At 46.0% G+C, this 27,587-nt stretch overlaps 1 protein-coding gene across 11 annotated transcripts in view; it reads left to right on the top strand.

Moving 5' to 3' along the window:
- The window catches only part of RBM33 (RNA binding motif protein 33), a 133,553-nt gene that overhangs the window by 37,677 nt on the left and 68,289 nt on the right, over positions 1-27,587 (top strand). For all 11 annotated transcript variants that reach the window (XM_045086269.1, XM_045086267.1, XM_045086266.1 and 8 more), the window contains exons 4-7: positions 555-631; positions 3,015-3,327; positions 20,179-20,350; positions 25,771-25,979. In XM_045086269.1, coding sequence (XP_044942204.1) covers positions 555-631; positions 3,015-3,327; positions 20,179-20,350; positions 25,771-25,979 — 771 coding nt within the window. The remainder of the gene's footprint in view (positions 1-554; positions 632-3,014; positions 3,328-20,178; positions 20,351-25,770; positions 25,980-27,587) is intronic.

Genomic DNA, 27,587 nt, shown 5'->3' with positions numbered 1-27,587 from the left:
CCTTGCACCACCCAGTGCTCATCACAGGACGCGCCCTCCTCAGTCCCCGTCACCTGTCTCCCCCTTCCCCGCCCTGTCCCCCTCCGGTGTCCGTTTGTTCTCTGTAGTGAAGAGTCTGTTTCTTGATTTGTCTCTTACTTTTTCATTCTTCTTACTCTGTTTCTTAAATTCAACATGTGAGTAAAATCAAATTTAGTCAAATCTTATGGATACCGTTCTTTTCCGTGTGAACGATAGGGAAAAATATTTGTAGGATACTGCCAAGGGACTCTTCCTTTTTCCTTTTTTGTTAGATTTAGAATAAATGTGATCATTAGGCCTGTTGCTTCCATACCGACTTGACTCTGCATCTGAACGTTTGTGTGCGGTCACAGGTAAACCGTACGTGGGGTTTCCCAGTTGTCGGCTGGTGGTATCCAAGTGAGGTAGCTCACGGAATGGCACATGCTCTAATAATAGGGCTGGAAACAGTATAGTCCATGGGATTTTGCACATTTGTAACAGGTCTCTTTGTGGAAGTGGCATGCATTAATTAGATTTCTTACTTTGATCAGAACCAGTCAGATTTGTCAGACGAAGAGCTGAATGACGACCTCTTACAGAGCGATAATGACGATGAAGAAAATTTCAGGTATTCATTATTAGCTCATTAAAAATTTTCTTTGTTTAACTAAATTGTTAGTAACTGGAATTTATAATTATAATGGAGTATAATTGATAATGTGATATTGTATCTTCAACATGATTTTATTTTAAAACAGGATATTAATATACCTCTCTTATGTGGAAGCCATATGTATTTTGTGTAAATAGGTATTGGTCTTGTGTTTGGTGACCTCTGTAAGTTCTCTTGACTGCAGGTTATGAAAACTCAGTAAAGGTATGTACTGCTCTTTTTTTTTTTTTTTTAAGGTTTTATTTATTCATTTGACAGAGACCGTGAGAGAGGGAGCACAGTAGAGGGAGTGGGAGAGGGAGAAGCAGGCTCACCGCTGAACAGGGAGCCCTATGTGGGGCTTGACCCCAGAATTCTGGGATCATGGCCTGAGCTGAAGGCAGGCAGACACCTAACCACTGAGCCACGCAGGCGCCTCTTTACTGCTCTTCTTTAAAGAATTCCTTCATTCGGGTGGGGGCGGTGGCCTTAGGCTCTTACTACTATTGGCTGCAGTTTGATGTTGCTGCTTTTTATTTTAAGCAGTTTTTGTTTATCTGTAATCTGTTTACTCAGTTGCCATTTTGGAAATTCCTTTGGATTGTACTTTATTTTTTTTAAAGATTTTTTTTTTTTAAAGATTTATTTATTTGAAAGAGAGAGTGTGAACCTGAGGGGTGGGGTGGAGAGGCAGAGGGAGAAGCAGACTCCCTGCAGAGTTGGGAGCTGGATTTGGGGCTGGATCCCAGGACCCATGAGATGGTGACCTGAAGACAGCTGCTTAACCAGCTGAGCCACCAAGATGACCCTGGACTGTACTTTGGACTCTATTGGACTCTGTGAATGTAATTGTTTCAGTGAATGTAGTTATTTTTGTCTTTTTCGGCTGTTTAAACAAAACAGTATGAGCTGGGTAGCTCATAACAGAAATACATTTCTCACATTTCTGGAGGCTAGGAAGTCCAAGGTTAAGGCATCAGCATGGTCAGTTTCTACTTTCTGGTTCATAGGTGGCGCCTTCTTGCTGTGTCTTCACAGGGTTGAAGGCTAAGGGAGTTCCTGGGGCTCTCTCTGTAAAGCCACTGATCCCATCAGTGGGACTCCAGCTTTTTATGACCTTTCTGATCATCTCCCAAAGGCCCCACCTCCAGGTACCATCACCCTGGGTGTGTTATGGAGTCAGCAGGATGAGTTTTGGGGGATACAGATATCCAGTCCACAGCGATCAGTGAATGTCTTTTTGTTGTTGACCTAGTAAGCTCCATTATTAGAGGAAGAGGTATTTAGTATCCTCGGGCAGGTGGAGTAATTTTTTCAGTGTTAATGAGGAAAGCTTTATTGCGAAAATTCAAAGAGACGTCCTTCAGTTGTAAGTGAAGTTAATAAACATATATGCCATTTATTATTGAACTACAGATCTGTAACAGGTTTTCTAACTTAAAGTAACTTTTATGGATAGAGATACGGTTTTAAGTTAGTTTTTTCTCCCAGTTATTTAAGTGTCCCAGTTCCATTCTTTGATATCATTATTATATTTTGATTTTTTGAATAGTTAAGTTTGCCCTCGAAATGTGACAGTTTGGAGTTTTTCGCCAAGTAATGTCTTCAGGTCTGTGTGATGTATTGAGATTTCTTGTTAGGATTACATACCTCACTTATATGTATGCACTTAGGTTTTTTTTGCAAAATTTTGCACTGTAAGTGTTGTTTTCTTGCAGTTTACCGTTTGGCATGTAGCTGTTCTGATTCCATGGGTGGAATAAGATTTTTTTTTTTGCAGTTTTAAAAAACCCTCCTTGGTATTTTACTCAAATTATAAACTAATTTTTTAGAAATTGGTGATTTGTACAAATTTTATTTGAATATTGAAGTGCATTTTCACACACAGCTTTAATATTTTGATTTTTGTAAAATAGGAGTTTATAGTTTGCATCATAGATTTAAAAGAACAAACTAAAACTCGATTTCTGATGTTCTATTTATAGAGTAATATTCCCGTTTTTGCTTTGGGATCTTGGAAAACAGATACCACCCTTTTCTTCCTGGAAGTTAGAGTGCAATACGGTCTGTTTGTTCCAGTCCTGGCGTTTTGCCAGTGAGACTTGGTTCCCCATCTGGTCGATCTGATTCTTTCGGGCAGATGACCCTCAGCAGACGATCATGCGGGTGCCGTCTGTGTCAGGAACGTGGGCTGCGGGCTCAGTACGGCACGCCGAGCTCTCCTGTCGGTCACCAGTGGAGTAATGTGGGTTTCTAGGTCCTGGAACAACTTTTCACCGGTCACGGTTATTGAGGTAGTGATTCAGTTTTGGGCTTGATTCTCACTTGGCACCTTTCTTTGTATTTTTGTTCTCTTTAGTTCTCAGGGTGTCACAATTAGTTTAAATACCACGTCTGGCATGGTCACGTCATTTGAACTGTCTGACAACACCAACGACCAGTCTGGAGAACAGGAGTCTGAGTATGAACAAGGAGAGGATGAACTTGTCTATCACAAATCCGACGGCTCCGAACTGTATGCTCACGACTACGCAGAAGAAGGGCAGTACGAAGGCCAGGACGCCGAGCTGCCGGACGACCACATGCAGTATGTGGAGGAGCACGAGGAGGCGCAGCTGTACAGCGACGAAGTGTTGGACATCGAGATCAATGAGCCTTTAGATGAGTTCACAGTGAGTCTCCCTCCTTTGTGCGGCTGAAGATAGCATGGCTGCCTGGGCCGAGGTTTCTAGACTGATTTGAAATCTGTTTCCCTCCCTCGGGACGGAGGGAAATTAGACCTTATTATCACTGTCTGCCAGTTTCTTTATCTGAGCTGTGACAAAGTTTGTGTTGACAGCTTGTTCGGCTGGAGGTAATGCCCCTTTGTCAGTCTGGAAGGCTGCACAGAGTCTGACCTTGAGGACTGCACCTTAAGGAAGAAAACAGCTTTGTGTGGTGGAGATACACTGTCAGTTGTTAGAAGTACTTAATGCAGGGCTTTTATCCAGGCTTTAGACAAGATCTGATAAAGTCCTTCCAAGGTGAAAAGATTATTGACCTGCTAAAGACATCTTTCAGGTGCTAATATTCCAGAGTGATTGATGTCCCGTTCATTCATCCTTTTTTGTAGCTGAGAACTGTCTAAAGATGAATAAAGAGATTGGAGGTTAGTTTTGGAAATGTCACACATAATTTGTTATCTGTAATCAGGAAGCAAAGATGGGGCTGATTTCTGTTTCAGAAAGGTGGTTTTGATAGGTGGCTGTTTTTAAAATTGAACTGTCAAGAAAGCAAAAGGTACTAGTGGAAGGCTGCTCATCTGTCTTAATGATTCATCATTAAAAGATACTTGTTTTTAAAATAAGCACTTAATGACATTTGTGTGGGAAGGACGTGATATCCATGGGTAGAATCTTTGGGTTTTCATGATCCTGCAGTTCTAGGAGGTGTGCGGTCCGCTGGGCTGCCGGGACTGGGTGGAGCATGCAGAGTTAGGGGAGTAGCTTTGCCTTTAATCTCTTAATGTTTTTATTCAGAAGAAGCTTGCTTTTGAGAAAAAATTCCAAAATCTTAATTTTGGCCATGGGTCATACATATATAACGAATGAGAGTAATTTTGAAAGAGATTGTTTAGTGGAACCTTAGAATATTTATTTCTGATCATAATTGTGTTTATCTCAGTAGTTATTTTTAAGATTTGATTGGTTTTGAATGTTTTCTGACACTTCAGTAGATAATACAGTAATGAAAAAATGTTTGTCATTTTGGTACCTAGAATCATGTAAAAGGCCTCATGGCTGCTTGTTCTTTTGATAATGGTAATGGTTTATTTTGGTAATAAATCCTTCACTGGTGTGGACAAGTTCTCTTCTCGTTTACTGGTGCGTTTGTATACTATCTGAAAGTGGGGTGCTATACATTTAAAATGATTCTTAAAGATGAAGCCAAGATCTTTTAAAAATGTACCTGGTTATTCCCTGGTTAGAGCGTTTTATTATTTCTCCTGGTCTCAGTAAGAAAAGGTGACCGGTTGATGGTATGTGGGTCCTTTTCCCTTGTAGAGTCAGCAGTTCAGCACTTCTGTACTGATGTCCAGGCACTGGGGGCACCAGTTTTGCTCACAGGAGACCGAGGCGTGGCCCCTGCCTTCCGTGCACTTAGAATTTGGGGGAGCAGATCCGGGGGGAAAGTGCCTGCTTGACAGCACGAGTGTGCGGCGTTGGAGCTGTTTCTCACTGTGGCCTCCCGGCCGAGTTTGTTGTGCAGAGAATTCTGGTACGTCAGGACTGCCCTCTCTTGTGTTCCGTTGTCAGACAAGAGAAGAGGTTGCATTTAGGCTCTGGGTTGTGTAAAATCCAGCTTAGTTCTCCGACGTCTTGTGGTCTCGGAGTTCCGATCCGAAAGAAAAACGGTGCGGTGGTTCAGTGCCCCACGGTACTTTCCCACATCAAAATGAGAATTGTTTTCAGAATTAAAAAAAAAAGCCTTCAGCAGTTTTGCTTAGAATTTCTGAGAGCGTCCTCCTGTTTTCGCAGGGAGATGTGTGGGAAGGCGAGGCGAGTGTCCCGCGAGCCCCCTCTGCGCGCCTCGGCGCCGGAGCTCACGGCGCGGCCGCTCTTCTCCCTTCCTGTCCCTGTCCGCTGGCGGCTTCGAAGCGGCAGCCGGGGCTGGAGCGTCCCCTGCCGTGTCTTCGGACTGGGGCTCCGGCTGGGGAGCGCGGCGGGCTCCTGGACGGCCTTCCTCAGGGGAGCCCAGCAGGCGGGCGGCGGGCGGGGGCCCCTGGGTCCCAGCGGCATTTTAGCGTATCGGATGGTTTATTCACTGTGTGTCGTGTCCCGGGTCGGATGGTTAACTTGTCCCCTCGAGCTAGAACCCCGCTCGGTGACATGCCGAGTGTGAGCACGTAATGGGTTTTGGGGCGCACTCTTGACACCGAGTGGGTGCGTTTGGCGGATGGCCGGGAATGGAGGCCGGGAATGGAGGCCGGGAGCCGCCTTGCCAGGGGCACGTGGGCGTGGGCAGAAGCGGGGACGCGTGCGGGCGTGGCTCAGAGGACCACCGTGCCCGGCGGCCCTCGGGTGCCGTGGATTTTGCCAGTCCTCTTCTTGAGAGTGACTTGGGACTTGATTTAAAAGCTTGTGCTCTTGTGTTAAGAGAGGGTGATCCTTGTTATTTGAGAAATATGAGAAAATGGTCGGGGATGTATACTTTTACGCACAATCTTTTCAGGGTTTTTAAAGCTCCTGTAGATGGAGAGTTCATAAAACACGGGTCTGTCGGAACAGTTTCAGACTGGGAGCTCGTGTGAAGGGCTTGTTTCTTGGGGAGGATCCAGTGGCATAGAGTATTCTCCGTTGTGTCTCAGCTGAAGATTCTGATGGCCGCCGCTGGCCTTCCTCGAAGTCTAACCGTTCTGTCAGTGAATGGTGAGGGGTGACAGTTCTCTTTTCGACGGGACGGTTTCTTCTGGAGAGTGAGATGCAGTGTTCAGGCAGCCTTGAGAGACACTTGTGGGACCTACGATGGTTTGTCCCCTTGAACGCAGCTGGTTTCTTTGGGGATCGCAGGGGCGGCTTCCGTGTCGCGCGGGAGCTTGCCTCAGGTTCTGTCCGTGCCCACTCTCGCTGTCTTGCAAGCAGCCGCTGCTGTTCCGGCGGATGCTGGCAGGGTCAGCTCCCCCGCGCAGGACCAGAGGTTCCTGTTACTTGACCGTAGCGTGTGTAGGGACCCTTCCTTCTCTTGGAACCATCTCGAGCCCGCTGTCTGCTTCCTTCCATATGCCCTTTGAGGGAGGTCTGCCCCTTACGTGTCGCACAGAGCTGGAACCACCCCTCCGATCGAAGGGATGCGCTGAGGGAGAAGCAAATTCAAACGCCATCTCTAACCAAGCTCCTGTGTGGAAGTGAACGGCTTATGCTTTTGTTGCCTTTTACTGCTGTAAAAATGGCGCACGGTGGGTGTGCTTCGGCTCCCGTGCCGCTGCTGGGCTGCACCGAGCGAGCGCAGGCACCTTCTCTTGAAGGCTGCTGTCCCCGAGCGTGGGCTCAAAGGGCGCTCGGGGGCTGGAGCGCAGCTGTGGCCCTGACCTTGGCTGTGGCGCTGGCCTGCCGCTCCCCGTCTCAGTAACGCGGGCGAGGCCGCATCGGCTGCCCGTGCTTCGTGCTTTCTGCTTTGTCCGGTCACCGCGCTCGTCACGTTTGCTAAAATAACGAAGCATGAGTCGTGAAGATGAAAAGTGCTTTCAGGACCCGGAGCGGTATGAGGAGGACTTACTTTCTCTTTAATGGCTGTCAGGATGAAGAACGCTTGCAGGCTTGTGGGCGGCGGGGGCTGCGAGGGCAGGAAGACTGTGTTGCTGAAGATGAATTAGATGAGATCACTGACCCCCAGGTTGCTCCTGAAGCGGAAGAGGTATTTGTTCATCGTTTAAAAAGAGTCCAAAATTTTGATGGTTTTTTTTTTCTTCCAGATTTAAAATGAGCCTTTTTTTTTTTTTTAAAGCATTAGCGAAAAGTTGATACATGTCTTCTTTGAACTATGTGTGCAGAAAAAGCCGGCGCTTTCTAGAGTCTTTGGATAGTGAGTTCTGGTGAGCTGTGATTTCCACTTAGCTCTTTGCCCTGGAAGTGTTAGAATACTTCAGTGTTTTAGGGGGGCGTGGGTACAGATCTTTAAAAATGTGGTGTATGTGTTAGTGCTTTGAAAGGATTGCTATAATCATTTTAAATCCGTTGACGTTCGTAGTTAAGAGCATTCTTGCAGAACCACGTCCGGGTTCGTATTTAGGTGTTCCCTTGCTTGGGTGGTTGGGTGAGAAGCTGGGCCCCTGCTCTCAGGGAGCGCGCGCTTTCATCCAGGAGAGGGGAGACACGTGGGCAAGTTCCTGTGGCCGAGGCCTAGAAGAAGTGAAGTCCGCCAGCGCGCGCTCCGGTCCCTGCTTCGGGAGCTCGCGGAGGGGCCCTCTGGTTGGGACTGGGTCTCCCAGCGCACGGGGAAGGGCCGCGGGGAAGCGTTGAGGCTTGGCGAAGAGGTGAGCTGTGGGCTAGTCTGAAGAGATGTTTGGATGAACAGAGGCGGCGTGAGGCGTGTCGGGCTTCCTAGATTCGGGTTTCCGACGACCTGCGGACTGGCCTGGTGGGCCAGGCCTGTGAGCCGTGAAATCATTCTGTCGCCGTGCGATCTGTTGGTTTAGAAACGGTTTTTCCTTACTAATTTTTTTTTTCTCAGTTACTTTCCTTAATAACTTTTCCTCCCTTTTTTCCAAAAGATCATGAAAAGTGATACTTAGTGGCTTGGGTCGTCTGCTTTGGGTACTTAGGCCAGCGCTTTAGAAACTCCGCGCACGGAACTCTACTTGCCCTTCCTTTGCCTCCCACGGCGCTGTGACCGAGTGTGGGCACGTGTATGCTGCGAGCACTTCGCAGGACATACCCTCTCTCCTCCCTCGCAGGCCAAATTTGACTTTCCTTTTTGTGCCGTCTGTCTCTTGCTATTTGAAATAATTTGAAACTTAGAGAAAAGATAAAAGAATAGGATGGAGAAATCTTTACCCAGATTGTCCAGTTGTAGAAGCAGCCAGGACAAGGAGCCAAGCCAAAGCTGAAGGAGATGTTCCGTGAGAGATGGTTCCCTCCTCGTGGCCACTCTGTGCCGGCTGTCCTGAGCCACTGCCCCGGGTTTGGAGAAAGCAGAGCTGTACGCAGGTGAGCGCTCTGTGTGCTGGAGGGCGTAGAGCACGTCTGGGTCAGACCTGTGAGAGGCTGATTCAGGCAGAAGACATCTAAGAAAGAACCCTGAAGACATCAGGAGTGGAGAGAAGGGGGGGGGCGCAGTTAGGGAGGTGCAGATATCATTCCCAGTGGTGAGTAGTTGAGATGGAAACCTAGTTCGTGTCCTGCTAGTTTGTGGGATTTTGAGTTTGGAAAATTAATTTCATTGATATTTGTCGTAATTTATTCTTTCGGTACTTTAAGTAGTAGTCTCTTTACCCTTTGATGAGAATATATTTATAGGACATTTTAGGATGAGAAAAGTCTAATGATGTCTGGAGATACACACTTTTTGTGTGAAGCAATCAAAGAAAAGCAGGGTTACCCTTGCTTGGCTGCCTTCTGGAAGTGCTTGTTTTCTGGGTCTGACTGGTAGATCTAGGTATTTCAGACTTTGATTCCTGAACTGTAGTCATAAAAATATTAAAGCAAAAGTGGGTTGTTATTATTAAAAAAGAATGGTAATCTTGCCTTCGATTTTCAAGTATCTTCTGGAGAGATGTCTTTGGAGGAACATTAATGATTGGACCCAGCCTTAAAGGAAATGAACTCATAACCTGTCTGCGGCTAATATGACAGAGTATCTCAGAGACACGTAGAAAGGATTGCTCATTTGGGGAAAAGTTGGATTGCTCCCTTATACCTTACATCAGTGTGGACCTCAGGAAGATTGAATCTTTTAGTGTAAAAAACAACCAGACATAGACTTGTTCATCTGCATATACACATACGGAATGGTCAGCGGATTAGAAGAAATCATTTTAATAATGGCAACCGAGTGGCCTTAGGCTTACCTGCAAAACTGAAAACTCAGCAAATGTGAGAGCTAATTTTTTTTAACACTAAAGTCAAAAAATTCCAGAGGGCATTTCCGATCTGGTGTAGGCCTCCTCAGGTAATCGTGTATAGGCTTCTTTTTGACGTGCATGGTAAGTTCTAGGGCTGCCTTTCTTACTGTGGTCTGCATCCAGACTGTGGGTTGCTGGAGGCCCGGAGGGGACCATGCCACTCCAAACCCACATCGCAGAGTTCTCAGGTAGCCCGCGATAAACATCTCACAAGTTAGGCCTTGGTCACATGGCCATAACCTACGGCAGGGAAACTGGTGAAGACAGTGTGAGGTGACAACGTGTTCAGCCAAAACTGGGAGTTTTATTATTAAGGACATGATAGAAAATGAGGAAAAACGAGCACAAAGTTGTCTTGGTTATTACCCTTCTACTCTCGGTAGTAAAGGAAAAGAGTGATTTGATCATCTGTAAATACCCCAAAACACCATGAAGAGGTTCAACAAATGACAGATTTGGGAAATTCGCATGTGAGCCTAAAAATTAATATATTTAGCAAAGTTAATATATTCCGCACATACAGATGAGCATTCCTATATAAAGAAGGGTCAATAATACGGGAGAGCAATCCAAAGAGAAGAGAAGCACATGACCACTACACATATAAAATATAGTCAACAAAATAAATTAAAATGGATAATTTAACCTTTTTTAATACTGGCAGAAATCAAAATGACTGGTCAGATTACAGTCTCATTCTGTTAGGAGACCATTTTAGAAACGTTAACTGCCCAGAGACACTTTTCTGGAGGTCTCTCATGTTTCAGCCTATTTTGTGAGCGAAGCACAGGCTGCCCCTTTGTTCTCAGCTAGCTTTTCAAGCACACACACAGTCTTAAAAGATGGAGTATCTTCCTCTGGGGCCAGGGGCAAGTGTGCTTTCTGTTTCTTGTAACAGACTGGGGGTCCCTACACTCAGGGTCTCTTTTGTAGCTCAGCCACTGTGTTCACACGGCACCTGGGAATCCGCTCCGGGAGCCAGCCCCCAAGTGACACTGTTCTGGATCAGAGGGACGCCTTGTCCTCAACTGTGACCAGGCTCTGATGGCTTCTCACAGCCTCCGTGAAACAGTGGCAACTGCCTCACTTGCTTGCTGGAAGGGGAAGATTCGCACGCCCTCCGTTCTTCTCGGGGGGATCAAAGCCTCAAGGCCTTTCGGCTCAGTAATTCCCGTTGCTGAAGTCATCTGAGAGAGTTCATCTACCTGTGTTGGAAGACGCGCACTCCAGTCCGCTTGCAGCCTCAAGTGTAGAGTTTTCTAGAGGGTTAAGGGGTGGCCGGACTTCTCGGGACCATGGCTTACTTGCGGATGCGCTCGCTTTCTGTTGGGCACGTAAAGTGAACAGAGGAAGACAATCCAGTTCCTCCCCTAAGTTCCCTGTAACTTTGCACATCTAAGTGTGTGTGTGACTCCACATCTGCATGGGTGTGGACAAAAATGCTGATAGTGGTTACCTCTCGATGGTGGGATTATTTGATGCTTTGTACCCCAAATACTTCAGAATATTTTTGCTATGAGCAGAATAACTTTTTTTTTTTTTAAGATTTTATTTATTTATTTGACAGAGATCACAAGCAGGCAGAGAGACAGGCAGAGAGAGAGGGGGAAGCAGGCTCCCTGCTGAGCAGAGAGCCTGATGTGGGGCTCCATCCCAGGACCCTGAGATCATGACCTGAGCCGAAGGCAGACGCTTGACCCGCTGAGCCACCCAGGCGTCCAACAGAATAACTTTTTAAAATTGGGACCCAGGATGGTTAAGATTCTGACCTGGAATTTGTAAGGCAAAGATTGCATTTGTTAACTCCTGTGATTTCAAGTTGCTGAGGTCCCACTTGAAACATTCTAAGGTTTGTTTTCAGTATGAATCTTTTTATAGAGCATAAAGTAAACTCTCCTCCAGATTGACTAGTTTCTTTTTTTATGCCATCTGTGAGGAGGTAGAGTATTTGCTTTTTCCTTCTAAGCTGTATGTCCCAAAATTTAATTTTAAATTTAGTATTTGAAAGTATTTTTAAAAAGTTACTCTTATATTTACTTTCTTATTCTTCTGTCCTTTTATGGTTGAGGTTTGCCTTATTTTTTTGTTGCTTAAAATATTTTTTTTTTTTTAAGATTTTATTTATTTATTTGACAGAGAGAGATCACAAGCAGGCAGAGAGGCAGGCAGAGAGAGAGGAGGAAGCAGGCTCCCTGTGGAGCAGAGAGCCCGATGTGGGACTCGATCCCAGGACCCTGAGATCATGACCTGAGCCGAAGGCAGCGGCTTAACCCACTGAGCCACCAGGCGCCCCTTTAAAATATTTTTAATGCATTTGTATTTTGTGTGTTTAGTGTATTTGTTTCATGTTTTTAAGTATATTTTAAATATATTTACTTTCCTATCCTCTGTCCTTGCTGGTTGCTTCAAGTTTGCCTTGTTTATGTCGCTTGTTTTGTCTGGACTGGAAATCCTTCCCCACGTGCTTCGCTCCCAGGCCTTCTGATAGTCCTTGGAGTCAGGTAACGTGCTGGTCGCGGCCCCCGCAACACCCCCCGCCATGAAGATCTCGGGCTTGTCTCCTTTCTTGTAGAATCCCTGAGATCTGCCAGTCTCAAATACCATTATTGAGCATTTGTGCGTGGTGCTGTCTTAGGTGTTGAAAGGTGGGTGTCCCGTGTCACATGCTGTCGTAGTACGTTTCGGAACTTTCGCTTTGGACAGCGGCTCTTCCATCTTTTTTAAAGAAGCCAGAAGAGAGTCCTGAAGGAGGAGTGACGGGTTTGGCCTGCCACGGTGCCTGTGTTTCGGTATCCATGCAGCCTTTTCATCCAGTTGCTCAGGCGTCTGCAGGGGCTCGGCGAGCCAGCTGTTGGCGCCCAGCAGCGGCACGGGGCCGGGCTCTGGGGTGCGCTGAGAGCCCAGGAAGGGAGCGAGGCGCCGTGGCCGCTTCAGCTCCTTGAAGTCTGCGTTGGCGGCGTCCGCGCCGTGCGGCGGGGAGTCCTTTCCGTGGGCAAACCTGCCGGAGGCGACACCTTCACGATCGTGCGTGGTCGCAGCCCGGACGTGCCTGCGCTCGCGGCGGGTGACGAGGACGTGATCATAAAGACGCCGGGGCCGGTTGTGCTGGTTGTCGTCCCCTGCGGCCAGCAGGCCTGCCGCGTGCGCTGCTTTCCTCCTGTGGAGCAGGAGTGACGAGCAGGGCGAAGAAGTCTGCGCCCTGTTGAAAGCGTTTACTCCGCGCGCTGGGAGGCCACTGGCGGTCGGGGGGGCACATCCCGAAACGTGCCGTTCGGGGTTTCGGTCCGAGCGTTCGGGGTGCCGCCTTCCCTCTGCTCGGAAGCCGTTCTGTGACCCACGGCGCTCCCCCTTCTGTCCTGTCAGCCCTGACTCCGCGGAGGCAGTGTTGTTCTTGTCACCTGAAATAGCCTTTCCTACTCTAGAACTTCACGGGAACAGAATCCTTACTCTGTGTCTCACGCCCGTGTTCCACGTAATGTTTCCGAGGCTCATGTAGGTCGTTGTACATGTCAGTAGTTCACTGCATTTTAGGGATGTGCCATACGTGTTCATTTTCCCGATAGAGGAGATATTTGGGTGGGTTCCTGCCTTCCTTCCTTCCTTCCTTTTCATCTTTATTTATGGGGCGCCCGGGTGGCTCAGTTGGCTAAGCCTCTGCTTTCGGCTCAGTTCATGTTCTCAGGGTCCTGGGATCGAGGCCCGCGCTGGGCTCTCTGCTCAGTGGGGAGCTGCTTCTCCCTCTACTTCTGCCTGCCTCTCCCCGTTTGTGCTCACGCTTTCTCTCCCCTGTTCTGGCAATTCAGTAAAGTATATATAAAAAAGATCTGTATTTGTTTGAGAGAGAGAGCGGAAGCAGGGGCAAACTCCCTGCTGAGCAGGGAGCCCGACGCGGGACTCAGTTCCAGGACCCTGAGATCATGACCTGAGTTAAAGGCAGATGCTTCACTCCCTGAGCCACCCAGTCGTCTGGGTTTTCTTTTCTTTTTCTTTTTTTTTTAAAGTCATGGATAATTCAGCTATAAAGATTATCTTACGTATCTTTTAGTGGATGTATCTTTTCATTTTCCTTGGTATTAACTATGAATGGAATTACTGAGAGAGTAGAAGTTAATTCTATGAGAATCCACCAAATGGTTTCTCAGAGTGATGCTATCATCTTGTGCTCCCGCAGTCTTTGCCTGAGAGTGTCCGTTCGCCGTCACTCGTGGTGTCCGTCCCTCCCATGTAGATCTTTCACTGGGTGTGTCCTTGCACGTTTAGTGTGCGCTCCTTTGATAGCTGATGATACTGCACGCCCTTGCTGGTGCTGATTCCACTTCTAGATCTTCCTTGTGTCCATTTTTAGTCTTTAAAAAATGGGTTCTTTTTAATCTTTGACTGTGTATGCTGTGCGTAGTCTGTATATGCCACATAGAGAATATAAATTATCTGTATATGTTCTGCATGGAACATTGTCTAAAGCTCCTGTCTGTGTGTTCTAGGTAGATATTTTTCCTTTTTTTTTTTTTTTTTAAGATTTTATTTATTTATTTGACAGACAGAGATCACAAGTAGGCAGAGAGGCAGGCAGAGAGAGAGGGGGAAGCAGGCTCCCCGCTGAGCAGAGAGCCCGATGTGGGGCTCGATCCCAGGACCCTGAGATCATGACCTGAGCTGAAAGCAGAGGCTTTAACCCACTGAGCCACCCAGGTGCCCCTAGGTAGAGTTTTTTTAAAGATGTTTGTTTATTTGAGAGTGAGAATGCACAAGAGGGAAAGGGAGAGAGAATCTGAAGCAGACTCCACACTGAGCACAGAGCCCGACGTGGGACTCGATCCCACAGTCGCAAGATCATGACCTGATCGGAGCTGAGAGTTGGACGCTTAATTGACTTGGCCACCCAGATGCTCTTAGATCGACACACAGAGTATAGACAGACAGGTGTTTATATGTATAGTGGATATTTTCTCTGAGCCTGTGGCTTCTGTTCTAATTTTCTTAAAGGTATCTTTTCATGAACACAAAATTTTAATTTGATGAAGACCAGGTAATTCTGTGACCCAAGAAATCTTTACCCCAGAGCTGCAAAGATACTAGCCTGTGTTTTCTTCTGGAAGCTTTTTTAGCATTAACTCTTTGTCGTTTAGGTCTGTGATCTGTCTCAGCTAATATGTTTATGTGTGTATCTGAGTTTCACTTTTTCATGTATGTTTATCTGATTGTTGCACCATTATTTGTTGTAAAACCTTCCTTTCCCATTGAATTGTCTTAGTGCTTAAGTTGGGAATTAATTGATCATTTAAGTTTGGCGCTCTTTCTGGGACATCTCTTGTTCCCTCGCTGATACTACACTGTCTTGATTACTGTGGCATGAAAGCTGGTAGTGTAAATCCACCAGTTTTGTCTTCCTTTTCAAGATTGTTTTGGCTATTCTAGGTCCTTTGAATTTCCATATAAATTCTGTAACTGATTTGCCAATATCTACTAAAAGTCTGATTGGGATTTTGGTAGGGAATGCATTATTATCTTTCCATCAGACTCGGGGAAAACTGATGGCTTAGTGATCATGTTACCTGTTAATACACACACTTTTAATTCTTCATATCCTACCTGTGCTTTGATTTCTTTCATTTCTCGGAACGAACAGAAATACTGAAGGCACTCACTCTTCCCTGCTTCCTGATGGTAGGGGAAGTGCGCAGTGTTTCATCAAATCAGTGACTGGAGCTCACTGGAAGTTGGTGTGTGTTTCATCAGAGTGAAGCTGTTCTCCGTGTCTTGTTCATTGAGTTTTTTTTTTTTTTAAAGAATGAGAAATGGCTGTTGAAATTTGTCAGTGCCTTTTCGGCATCTTTTGAAATACTCCAGTGGTTTCTGTCTTTTCTTTTATTAATGTGAATTAAACTGACTTTAAAAAAAAACTGGTAACTATACTCCAGACTTTTCATTGCCCTTTAACAAGGAATTTTGTATGTGCTCTTACTGTTCTGGGATCCAGTCCCGGGGTCCACACTGTTGTGTGTGTCCTCTCTGGTCTGCCTGCGCTTCACGCCACGCCAATCTAGAGCTGCGCTGGCCGCATAGCCCATAGCATGTGTCCTCCGGTCTGGGCTCGTCTGATGCTTTCTCGTGATTATGCTGGGTCATGGGGGGTTGGAAGGAATGCCACAGAGGTTGGCTGCCCTTCTCATCCATCATACCACTGGGTATGGGACCTCCCTGCCAATGTCAGCCTTGATCGCATGGCCACATCCTGTTTGCCAGTTACAGGTAGTAGGTCTGTAAAGTACGGACTTTCCTCTTCTGTGCTCTGTTCCTTAGAAGCAAGTCCCTCGTCGCTGGCCCTTCAAGGGCGGACGGACTGGAGTTCTGCCTCTGGTGGAGGGAGGGTTATGGGGGCAGGGGTGCTATCTACATGTATTTGGAATTTTTCTCTAAGATTTGGTAAATTGATTTTTTTGTATCTTAAATCAACCTTGTGCTTCTGTCTAACCTCACTTAGTTGTGATATATTTTCCTGTTTTATATTTTGCTAGATTCCACGTGCTTTTGTTTTTTTGAGGAATTTTGTGTCTGTATTTATGAAGGATAATGGTCTGTAGTTAGAATTTTTATGCAATTTGATTGCTGCATCTCTACAATTTGTAAATTTTCACCATTTTTTTTTTTTTTTTAAAGATTTGTGTATTTTGGAGTGGGGGAGGAGAAGTGTGAGTGAGCAAGCGGTGGGGAGCGGGCGACGGCAGAAGGAGAGAGAGAATCTCAAGCAGTTTGCCTACTGCATGCAGAGCTTCATCTTAGGACCCTGAGATCATGACCTGGGCCAAAATCAAGAGTCAGATACTTAACAGACTGAGCCCCCCCAGGTGCCCCTAAATTTTCACAATTGGTAGAATTAATACTTGTATTTGATTTCTATTTCTTAGTATAATAAAGAATTATTCTCTATTAAAATATTCTGTAAACATTAAAAACTTATGGTAAATTTTTAAAAACTCTGTTCCCTATGCTTCTCCCACCCTGTTTTGGAGAACCACCCGTGTTTCTTCCCCTTGGGTTTGGGAAAGAATATTGAATTTTCTTTTAAAAAGCTTAGATCACAGGTTCATTTCAGAATTATTTGGAGAACTTAAAAATATCTACAGGCCTGGATCTTGCTTTCCCTTAGACTTTCTAATTCTTTTTTTTTTTTTTTTTTAAGATTTTATTTACTTGATGGAAAGAGATCACAAGTAGACAGAGAGGCAGGCAGAGAGAGAGAAAGGGAAGCAGGCTTCCTGCTGAGCAGAGAGCCCGATGCGGGCTCGATCCCAGGACCCTGAGATCATGACCTGAGCCGAAGGCAGAGGCTTTAACCCACTGAGCCACCCAGGCGCCCTAGACTTTCTAATTCTTTATACCTTTAACCCATGAACAGTGCTGGGGTTAGGGTCACTGGTCCCCGCTTAGTTGAAAATCTGCATGTAACTTTTAACTACCCCAGAACATAACTGCTAAGAGCTTACTGATAACAGTCGATTAGCATCTATTTTGTATGTTATATGTATTATATACTATATCCAAAAATTCACATACCAGTGGACCTGTGCATTTCCAACCTGAGTTGTTCAGGGGGCAACTATATGTGGCAAGATTTTGATAGAGTTGTCTATTTTTAAGAACTTTCATGATGATTTTCATGTGTACCCTCTGTTAAGAATTACAATTACATCTTTCAGGTTTTCAAGATAATTAAGTAGTTAAAAATCAAGTCTTTGTGTATTTTTGGCAAAGCCTCACAATGAGATCACGGATACACATATTTAACTTCTTACACAATAGTATCTTACGATAATTTGATTTTTATGTCACCAGCACTGTTCTTCATTGGGGTTTTACTTATGGGTAGAATACTAGCTGGTACTTGTTAAAACTGTGGAGGGGGCGCCTAGATCGCTCAGTCATTAGGCGTCTGCTTTTGGCTCAGGTCATAATCCCAGGGTCCTGGGATTGAGCCCCACATCAGGCTCCTTGCTAGGCAGAGAGCCTGCTTCTCCCTCTCTCACTCCTCCTGCTTGTGTCCCCTCTTGCTATCTGTCTCTCTCTGTCAAATAAATAAGTAAAATATTAAAAAAAAAATGTGGAGAAACTCAGCAGTTGGCAGATAGGTTATTTGATTCTGTAAATCATATGGCCAAAAAAGATGCCTTTTTTTCTTTTCTTCTCTTTTCTTTTCTTCTTTTTCTTTTCTTTTCGAGCCAGTGTTTAGAACAAGAGGTGCTCAAAGGCATGAGTCTAGCTCAGTGCAGGTTGTCCAGTGGTCGGCTGTGGTTGAGACAGGCGAAGCCAGGCCGTGGTTTAGCGTGGGGGTTCTGGGCTTGTGTTGTTCAAGGCCTGCCTGGCCTCCGAGACTTCAGACAGAAGCTTACCTTCCAGGAGTTCCATCGCTCAAAAACTACCGTATGCTGTCATTTTGCGGTCCTGCCTTCCCTCCATTTCTAATCACTGGCAGCCAGGGTGATGTGTTCTCCTGGAGACCGGCCTGTGAGTGCACTCGTTGCAGCGTGTGATCGGCTTCTCTCTTCGGGCAGGGCTTTTGTGATTGCGCCCCCCATGTATGTCCATAGTCGATGCCCTGTTGCTGCTGGTGAGCGTTGAGTGGCTCCTGTTCACGCAGCCATTCACTTACTGTCGGTCCGATCTCGGTGATCCAGAAGAGAGCAGTATGTTCCTACAGGCTCTTTACGTGAACGTAAATGATTGTTTTTCTGGGGTGAGATGTCGGAAGGCGATTTGCTGGGGTGTAGACTGGGTTGGTTTGTGTCCAGCGGGCTGTAGTAGTTGCCCCAAAGAAACCATTTTCAGCTCATCCTTGTCCTCTCTCGATTTCTTAGATGGATATTTGGATACAAAATAAACTTTATTGATTTCAGTCTCGTCCTGTTTTATGTTAAACTTGCTCGGAAAATTTTGCACTGAAATTACTGTTAATGCCTACATTAGAAATGACCATTGTAGGAAGTAGAATCTTTGCTTTATTGGTAGCCATTTCCTTCTTCCTCTGTGGCCTTGCCACGCAAAACGCGTGGTCTCTGGACCAGCATGTAAGGAGTTTGTTAGAAATGCAGTCTCAGGCCCCACCATGGACGTGTGGAATTACAGTCTGTGTTGTAACAGGGTTCCCAGGGATGGGTGTGAACGCTGGATTGGAGAAGCGCTGCTCTGGAGCCTTACGGAAATGGGAAGCGTCCTTCGTAAATGAGCTGACCTTTGTTTGAGCAAGCCTAGCTGGGTCCATCGTCCGTGTTACTCAGTTTGGTTTCAGATATTCAGTAAGACAGAAATACTGATCTCAAATGAGCAAATGCCAGGACATGGGTACTTTAAAGTTCCATGGTAGACTGACTGTCGGAATACTGGAAGGTGGTGGTATCATCATCACTATACAGTCCTCGTTTTATCTTCAGGTGATTGAACTCCTGAAGATGTTAGAGACGTGAGTATTTATAGCAATGAGTATGTGCATTCGTAGTTGATCTTTTTGTACAGAAAGTGTTGGGGACAGAATAGAAAACCATTGTATTTTTGGTTTATGTTAAACTTTTTCTTGTGCATTTTCTAATAAAGTAGTTCATCTTTGTTTCCTTTGAGAGTAAAAGACATTTAAAATTATGAATCATGAGAATAAAGGGACAAATTCTGTTTTCTTTACATTTATAAAACGTATTTAAATGAACCTGGCACTTGTAAGTCTGTATTTTATCTCCCAGGAGGTTACCTAGACTCCTAGTGCAAGGGGAAAAGTGGTCAGTATCAACGAGACTATCAGGGCTAGAGTAAGAATTGTTGATGAAGGGACGCCTGGGTGGCTCAGTTGGTTAAGCAGCTGCCTTCGGCTCAGGTCATGATCCCAGCGTCCTGGGATCGAGTCCCACATTGGGCTCCTTGCTCTGCAGGGAGCCTGCTTCTCCCTCTGACTCTGCCTTCCACTCTGTCTGCCTGTGCTCGCTCTCTCTCTGACAAATAAATAAATAAAATCTTTAAAAAAAAAAAAAGAATTGTTGATGAAGAAATTTTTAGTTGGGATTGGTTGGGTGATATTTCTATAGGAATGCTGACATAATAAAATAAAAGATAAAAGCTGGTTTTAGCATGCCTGAGAAAAAAGCCTAGTTTCGCTGTTGCAGTATTCTGAGCCAGAGGCAGTGATAAATGAACCTGGAGGTTGAAAGCAGGGAGAGGCTGAGAGTGAGTGAGGACAGATATTTGGAGTCTGAAGAAACCAGCCAACCTAACAGCAGTTTTGGAGTGCGCGCCGAGAGTAAAAATCATGGCAGCTGAGGTCAGGAGGGACTGGGAATATTGAGCCTGTGTGACAGGAAGGAGCGTGCTCTCATCGGATGGAAGTCACATGCTGGGGCGTATGCTGAGGACTCGTGGAACTCCGGTGCTGGTTTAACGTATATATTGAATTCTGCTGGAATCTGGATCAGGCTTGAGGCCAGCAGGGACTTCTTGAAATTTATGGTTCTTGGGCCCCTTGGCTGGCTCTGTTGGTTGGGCATACGACTCTTGGTCTCGAGGTTGTGAGTTCAAGCCCAGAGCTGGACACAGAGCCTACTTTAAAAAAATTGGAAATGGTGTGGTAGGGGAGGGAAGAAGGAAGGAAGAAGTTCATGTTTTTTCTCTCAGAAGTACAAGTAAAAGTGTGTATTAATTACAAGCAAGACTTGAACTTTTTCTGACTTTGTTTTTAATGTTTGAAATTATTTGTTCCTGGAATCAGTTTAGTGTTTTACATGGCCTTGTCATGGAACATTTTACAGTGTGTTTACATCTTAAATATAAAGAACCTGTGTGTGTGTGTGTGTGTGTGTGTGTGTGTATCGATCACGCTTCAGTATTTAATTCAGAAGGATGTGAACTCAGTCTCAATCCCTTTCTGTTTTGTATGTCGGCGCTCTAGGGAGGTATGGAAACTTTGGAACTGCAGAAGGACATAAAAGAAGAATCAGATGAAGAAGATGATGATGACGAAGAATCTGGACGGTTACGTTTCAAAACTGAAAGGAAAGAAGGAACAATTATTAGGCTCTCCGATGTAACTAGAGAGAGAAGGAACATTCCAGAAACTCTGGGTAACTTTTTTTGCCTGTCTCCTGCCCTTCTTCACTCCCGTGTCCGCTTCCTTCATCGTTCTGTCGTGACGGCTCAGATGGGCAGAAACGGTTTGACTCCATAGGTTACTGTGTGTGCCGTCCAGAGAGCGCGTGGGCTGCGTGACGTTAGAGCTGAGTTACAGCGCTGTATGATACGTTCCGTAAAAGTGACTGTCTTCTGGACCAAAAATATTTGAATAAAGTATCTGATTGCTTACTTTTTTAATAGCTTTTTCTTTTGGAGTTGATGGCTTGGGCCTGCTCTCAGGCATATACCATGCAGGTCCTGCTGGCTCTGGGGGTGGGGGGGTGTGGTGTGGGGGTGGCGCAGGGCCATTTGATCCTTCTGGAAGGCTGATTCTGGACCAGACTACTCGTATTTTGTTCCCGTTAGTGTCGTTATAACCATCTTTTTTCTGTTTTCTTTTCCCGGATGTCATTTCCTCTCCATGTTTTATGAGTTAAGGTCCCTTGTTCATAGCCATGATTGACCTTCATTCTGAGCAGACGCTGCTTTGCAGGACCCGCAGAAGGCCGTTGCTGAGAGCAGAGGGCCCTTCACTGGTCACCCTCCCCTCCCCCTAGGGGTTTGATTTTTCCAGTGTCCAGTACAGAGGAAAGAGCAGTAGTTCTCCAGTTTGAGCAACAGAATCACCTAGAAGGTTTGTTGAAACACAGATTCCCGGACCCACTGCCAGCTCTCCTGAGAGTTGGTTCAGGGCGCTGCACAGGATGGTCACGTTTCTGAGGAGTTGGCAGGCCGTGGTGCCCCTGCTGCTCTAGGATTCTTCTTTAAGAACGTCTGGGGTACTGTGCTTTGTTCTCGGGCCAGGGGAGGTCGTAGAGTTTCCCTGTTGGGATATTGTACTGGGTTCTAGGGAGAGGGTGTGGGGTGATGGGAGGAGGGGCTCACTTCCGGGTCCACTTCCGGGTCTTGGTCAAAATAAAAATCAAGCAACTAACTGTCAGTCACTACGTTGATCACTTCTTAACCATTTTTTTATAGTCCTTTTCACTTAGAAACATGAACACGGGTCTGTAAGTGGCAGGTGGGAATTCTGCACGAGGGTGCCAGGCTCCCAGTGTATACAGATGAACAGCGAGCCTGTTTTACCATGTTACCTTTATGCAGCGAGATTTATGGGGCGATTACTGGTGGACTCCTGGCAGTCTCTACTTCTTTGCCCTCTGATTTCCCCCTCCTTTAGCTTCCGACCCAAGAATGCTCTGCACTTAGCTCAAGTTAGGCTGTGAAGTTGCCAGTTGGGCTGAAGCAGGACGGCATAAGTTGCTAAGAAAGAGGATGTGCCGTCGGCCTTGGGAACACGGGATGATGGGACAGAACAGAAGTGTGTCTTTCAGCAGGAGGGAAGGGTAACATCACACACCAGAGCAGGTGTCTCAGGCTTGGGCTGGAGTAGGATGAAAAGGGAGAGTGGCCGCCCCAGGCTGAATGGCACAGAGGGAGAATTCATCGCTTCTCTGCGGTTTTGTAGCGGCTGTGGCATTGTTCCATTGATGTGGAACTTGTGTGCACATCGTAACAGCGGGGATAGCTGCAGGTTCTGAGGGTGTGACGTCACTTGACAAACACCGAGAAGGGCCTTTTTCGTCTAGAGCCAGCTTCCTGTAGGCCAGTGTGAGGGTCACTTTCCCCTGAACCCCGATGCCTCGCCCACCTCCTGCCCTCAGCTGGGGTCATCTCTGTGCGTGCGTTGCACCCGCCCCGGCACTGACAGCCCAGGTGTCCGTCCTGCTTGTGTTCACCGTCTCTGTTGCTGTCATCCCTCCGTCTCGGGACCTTGGCTTCATTGTGCTCTCTTCGGGGTCATTTGTACCTCCTGAGAGAAGAGGTTGGGGGGGTTAGTGGTAGGCAAGCCGGAGCCTTTCAGTACAGGGGCACAGAGTCTGGGGTCCTTAGGGGTGGGGGCCCACAAGCATAAACAGTTTGGACATTGGCCGTTCTTTTAAACATTAAGAAATTAGGTTTAAATGCATTTGTGCCAATTTAGCCAGGTAATAGGGCAAGTGGAAATGGTGCTTAAATGTGTCTGTCTCTGCTCCATATGCGTGAGCCCTGACATAGCAAGCATAGCGTTTGAAGCACGAGTTTTCTAGTAACTCAAAGTTAGGCTTATTTCCGGTACAAAAAGAATTTTTCTGTCCCATTTACAGATTGGTTTCCTAAATCAGTGCACTCTCTTATTACCCTGACCCCACCCCCACTCTTCCAACAAAAGATTAGTTTTACGTAGAAGAAAATACTGTTTGAGAAAGAGAAGCTGCTACGGTGTCTGGTAAACCATAAATCTGCTTAAGTTTTACCAGTTAGGCTGTCAGTTCGTGTGCACTTGGTGGCAGGTAGCGGTTTCAGGTTCTGTATAGAAATACCTAACATTTATTTGACTGTATATAGCTGTTTACCTACTCTTTGTAGGTATCTTGCTACCAGAGTCTACATGTCATCTCATATAATACGTATTTCTTGACAAGTGATGTCTTTTAACATTTTAAAGACAAAAATGATTTTGTGTTATCATTGATTGCTAGAGAACCTTCCACTCTTTATTTCATTTATTTATTTATTTATTTTTTTAAAAAAGATTTTATTTATTTATTTGACAGAGATCTCACAAGTAGGCCGAGAGGCGGGCAGAGAGAGAGAGGGGGAAGCAGGCTCCCCACCGAGCAGAGAGCCCCATGCGGGCACTCGATCCAACAAAAGATTAGTTTTACGTAGAAGAAAATACTGATTTTGAGCTGAGATCATGACCTGAGCTGAAGGCAGAGGCTTTAACCCATTGAGCCACCCAGGCGCCCCCCTTCCACTCTTTAAAAAGAAGCTTGAAATCCTGCTCTGGCACTCCCTTTTCCTGACCCTTTGACCCTGCATGTGGGTAGTGAGTTCCCTGCACAACCTGCAAGGGTGTTGGGTCTTAGTTGTTCTCGTGTTCAGATCGGGGATTGTTTAGTGCGCGGACCACGGAGTCGTGTACAGCTCCAGAAGCTGATACGCAGTTGCTGATGTGGATTTTGAATTCAGGTAGAATTTTGGGCTTTCCTGTAGGTAAAGATCTTAAGTAAGGAGTCAGCTAGCTTTCTGGGAACTAAGCCATTCAGAAAATGTGACTTTTTCTCAGTCTCCCCGCGGTTGGTACAAAACCACATGCTTATTAGCAGATAGAGTTGCTCGTTCCGTACAAAGGATGCCGTAGGGTCTAAGGGTTTTAATTCTCTGTGGAACCCAGCTGAGAAGGGTTTCTAGAACTGATACGTGTATGGGAGTGATGCATTTTGAATAGAAATGTCCAAAGCCATCTCTAAAAAGTAGGTGTTAGTGACCGGTTTTTCTTAAATCTCAGCACGGAAGTTCAGAGCTGCTGCTGCTTTGGCCCTTGGAGGCGGACCTGAGAGTTCCTTTGAGAGCGGTACACGTGGCGCCCCAAAGACTACTTTCAAGTTAGGCCTTCGTTGTGTCCATTAGTCTATGAGTAGGCGACAAGATTTTGTAGTATTCTAGATTTCACTGGCACATGTAAATGTTAGATTGCATTTTATTGCTTTAGCCTAAAGAAAGAACATTCTTACTGTTTTTACATATTGTTCTCTTGAAATAATATCCTTAGTTAATTTTGTTTAAGGCCAAGGATCTGTGGGAAGAATATTTTCATCTAGTAATAAACTGTACAAGAGTGATAGTGCCAGCAGTGGGATCCTGCCTTCAGTTTACATGATGGTCCTTGTAGTACAAGCAAGGTTTGTTTTCTTTCTTTTTTTTTTAACAAATTGCTTGATTGAAATTCTCTTATAAAAAAAATTCAGACTCTCATTTGTTATTTTTATTTTGCCAGATAAGCTGTGTATTCTATAAATATTTATTCATTATGTATTAGTCCAACTACTATAAAAATCATTTATATGCAAATGTTATTAAACACATCGTAGGAAAGGACAATACGGTGTAGAACTTTGTTACACTTTGTTACATTCAACTATGTCTCTTTACTTTAGAGTACGGACATAGTTCAGAAAACACTTAAGAGGAAATTAACATTTCAGTTGAAGTTACAAATGTAATTTCCATCCTGTCATATTTTGGTGACCTTTTGTGACAGCTTGTCTCAATTGGAGGAAAGCATTTTTACTTGCTGATTAAAGATGTCATTTGAAACCATTTTATTACTGGGGATAGTGAAATTAATCTTGACACTTAGAACCACTAGAAAAATAATTGCTGATTCACCGCAAAAAATAGTGTATATGAACCAATCATGTAGTCAAGATTAGAGTAAAAGTCTGTGCTTGTTAAAAGGAGATTAAATTTTCTTTTGAATGGGGTCTAGACTTATTTGAAGGGGAGGGCAATACTATAGAAACAATATCAAGAAAATGAAATGTGGCTTAGAGATTTTGGAAGAGTTTGGTGGTGATTATGGAATTCAAGGTAGGAGATAAACTGGTAATGTTTAAAATTCACCCTTCACTGTGGAAGAAAGTGTAAGAATGCCTTTCAGGATTCAGTGACACCTTTAGAAGGTTTACATTTGTTAATGTAAGATACCCCAATTCAGGTAGTATTTGAAAATAAAGGAACCGTATATGAGTAAGTCAGCTTTTCTCTTTTAGGAATTTATAATAATGTGCCAGCTGAAGTTTTTTAGGGCCAGAGTTAGTGTTTTTTGTGTCCTTAAAGCATTGGTCAGAGAGGTGAGCATCTCGTGGGTGTCCCACAAGCATTTGCATTAATGAGTTTTTTCTTCTGTGCCTTTGCTTTCATCTGATAGGGATTCCATATCAGACTGCAGGGATAGAAATCTTTTTTTCACAGAGTAAAGGTCTTTTTTGATAAATCGGAAATGATGATGAGTTTTCCATTGTATGAAGTTAATTGATTCGCAGTGTTTTCACTGATAGTTTCGTTTACTTCAGCATAAGCAGTGATGTGTTTTATTTCTTCATTTGGAGTCTGTGTGCCACTGCACACCCCTGCTGCCGGTACTGGTCTCACCGAGCGCAGTGCACGGGCCAGGGCCTGGCCCAGCGCGCTCCTCCCCGGCACCGCCCGCCGGCACTGAGGGAGGGATCGCAGTGGCTTGAGGGCTCTGTGAGGTCGGGCCCCAGCCCCTTCCTTTCAGCTTCTCCCTGCACATTTTTGTGGTCTCCGGTGAAAATACTGTGGCTCCTGTGCCTCACTCCAGGTGAGGTTCACGGGCGGGCCACATCTTCATTTAACAGGTGTCACTCACACGCTGTGAGTGTCACTGCCAGTCTACTGACCTCCTGAGGGTGAGGCCCACGCTGCCTCGGGGTGTCTTGTCATGTGTATCTTCCCTGTTTCTCTTGTAGATCTAGATTCGGCTCTTGGAAGAGCTCTGACATCTACCTATCTTTTCAAACAGAGCTTTCAGCAGAAGCCAAAGCTGCGTTGCTGGAATTCGAAGAAAGAGAGCGACAGCACAAGCAGGGCCGCTATGGTTCCAGGCGGGGCGGAAGGAGAGGAGGCTCTGTGGTGTGTCGTGCAATGGGAGACCAGAGGAGAGACAGCAGCGAGCGGGCGAGAATAAAAGATCACAGGCCGGCCCTGCTTCCGACGCAGCCTCCTGGCATGGTAAGGGTTAGTTTCACAGCGACAGCCCGAGACTTTAGAACAATGAAAGTGTGCCTTCATGGGTTTCAGACTTGGGGTGTATCTCCTAGTCTGAAATTAAGGTTTTATCGTAGGAATAATGGCAAAAGTTTCTTTACAGTCCGCTCTCACTTGTGGTCCAAATTCACTCGTCCTGGTATTCGCGTAGTGGGAGGATTCTGTATGCAGCTGCTCACGGAGAAAGAAGTAACCAGAGGCCTGTATCTCCAAGGGACGAGAGCCACCGGGGAGCCTGGCTTCTGTCCTCCCCGCTTGTAGAGGGCTGCTGCTCCCGGGTACCCGCACGCAAAACGATGGCTGGGTCACGTCCCGATCTAGGTAGTACTGTTGATTTTATCAGAGTAGTTGTTCCTTTATACTGTTTACCAGAGCTCTCTCCTTACGTGGAGCGGTTTCTCTTAGAGTAACTGTCTTCTCCTACCCGTAATCCTATACTTGGAATTTCAGCTCAGTTGCATTTTGGGTGCATTTGGAAGATGAGATAGCGCAGAAGCATAGGAAGGAATTACAGTGGTTATTTTGTTACACGTTCTTTTGGTTAGCTTTAGGATTTCATGGCTTTTTCCTTCAGAAGTCATTCTCCAAGGACAGATTGATTTAATACAAATATGCGTCCACTTTGACTACTGCATGTCCCTCCTACATTTTTATCTGAATTTGGGGAACGTCACGCTTTGCCTCTTCGTAGACGTGTTCAGTGTCAGGAGGCATTCACTTGCGAAATGATGAGGGGGAAAGGGCGCCTTACTGGTCAGCACGGGAATTCCGACTTGGAAGTGAAGGAAGGAGAGAGAAGTTGCTGATGTTGAGAACCGCTGTTTCTTCATACAGCTCTTTGTTTCTCACGCTTCTCACATCGCGCAAAGACTGGACCTTTCGTTCCTCCTTTCTCTTGCTCGGCCGGTGCCCGCACCCCCAGCGTCTCGCTGTGTACTGGACAGCCAGTTTGCTTAGTTTGGCCTCCTTGGTGGGGGCGGGGGAGGACCGGCCACACAGGGGGACCTGTTCTTGTGTAATTGTGTCTTCTGTGATCCTGGAAAGAAGGGGAGGTCCACAGAGAGAGGAGGTGAACCGACCAGCCTCCCCAAAGAGAGGCTGGGCTGAGAGGAGCCGTGAGCGCTCCTTGGCTTGTTAGTCAAGGGGAAGACGGCGTGGCCGCCGCCCTGGGGGTGTCGTGTCTTCGGCATTCTCATGACCGAGCTGGGCTCTGCAGCTCACTGTGAACTGGAGATAAGCCTGTGGCGTGACCTGCTCGGCCTTGTGGCGCTCTGGGCCACAAGCTCGGTGCCCAGCCGTGCAAGTCCAGGTGTTTCTCAGTTCCACTTTGCCAGGAGGACCGAAGCTGTCGGAGATGGACTTAACCTCGCTCCCACCTATGTCGGTCGTCAGACCACAAACGCTCTTGGTCCTGGTTACTCCCCAGCCCAAAGGATCTTCCTCATGTCCTTGCATCAGTGCATTTTGTCTTAGGTCAGTCCCTTGCTGCCTGGACTCTGCTCCCTTCAGCTCCTCTCAAGGTGCTCTGGGAATCGCTGCCTGCCCTGGGCCAGTCCTTCCTGCCGCGCTTGG

The sequence above is a fragment of the Mustela putorius genome, unplaced genomic scaffold (assembly GCF_011764305.1).
Source record: "Mustela putorius furo isolate JIRA1106 unplaced genomic scaffold, ASM1176430v1.1 tig00000929_pilon_pilon_pilon, whole genome shotgun sequence".
Lineage (NCBI taxonomy): Eukaryota > Metazoa > Chordata > Mammalia > Carnivora > Mustelidae > Mustela > Mustela putorius.
Note: the sequence above shows the minus strand (reverse complement) of the source record. Positions and strands in the feature narration are given on the sequence as shown.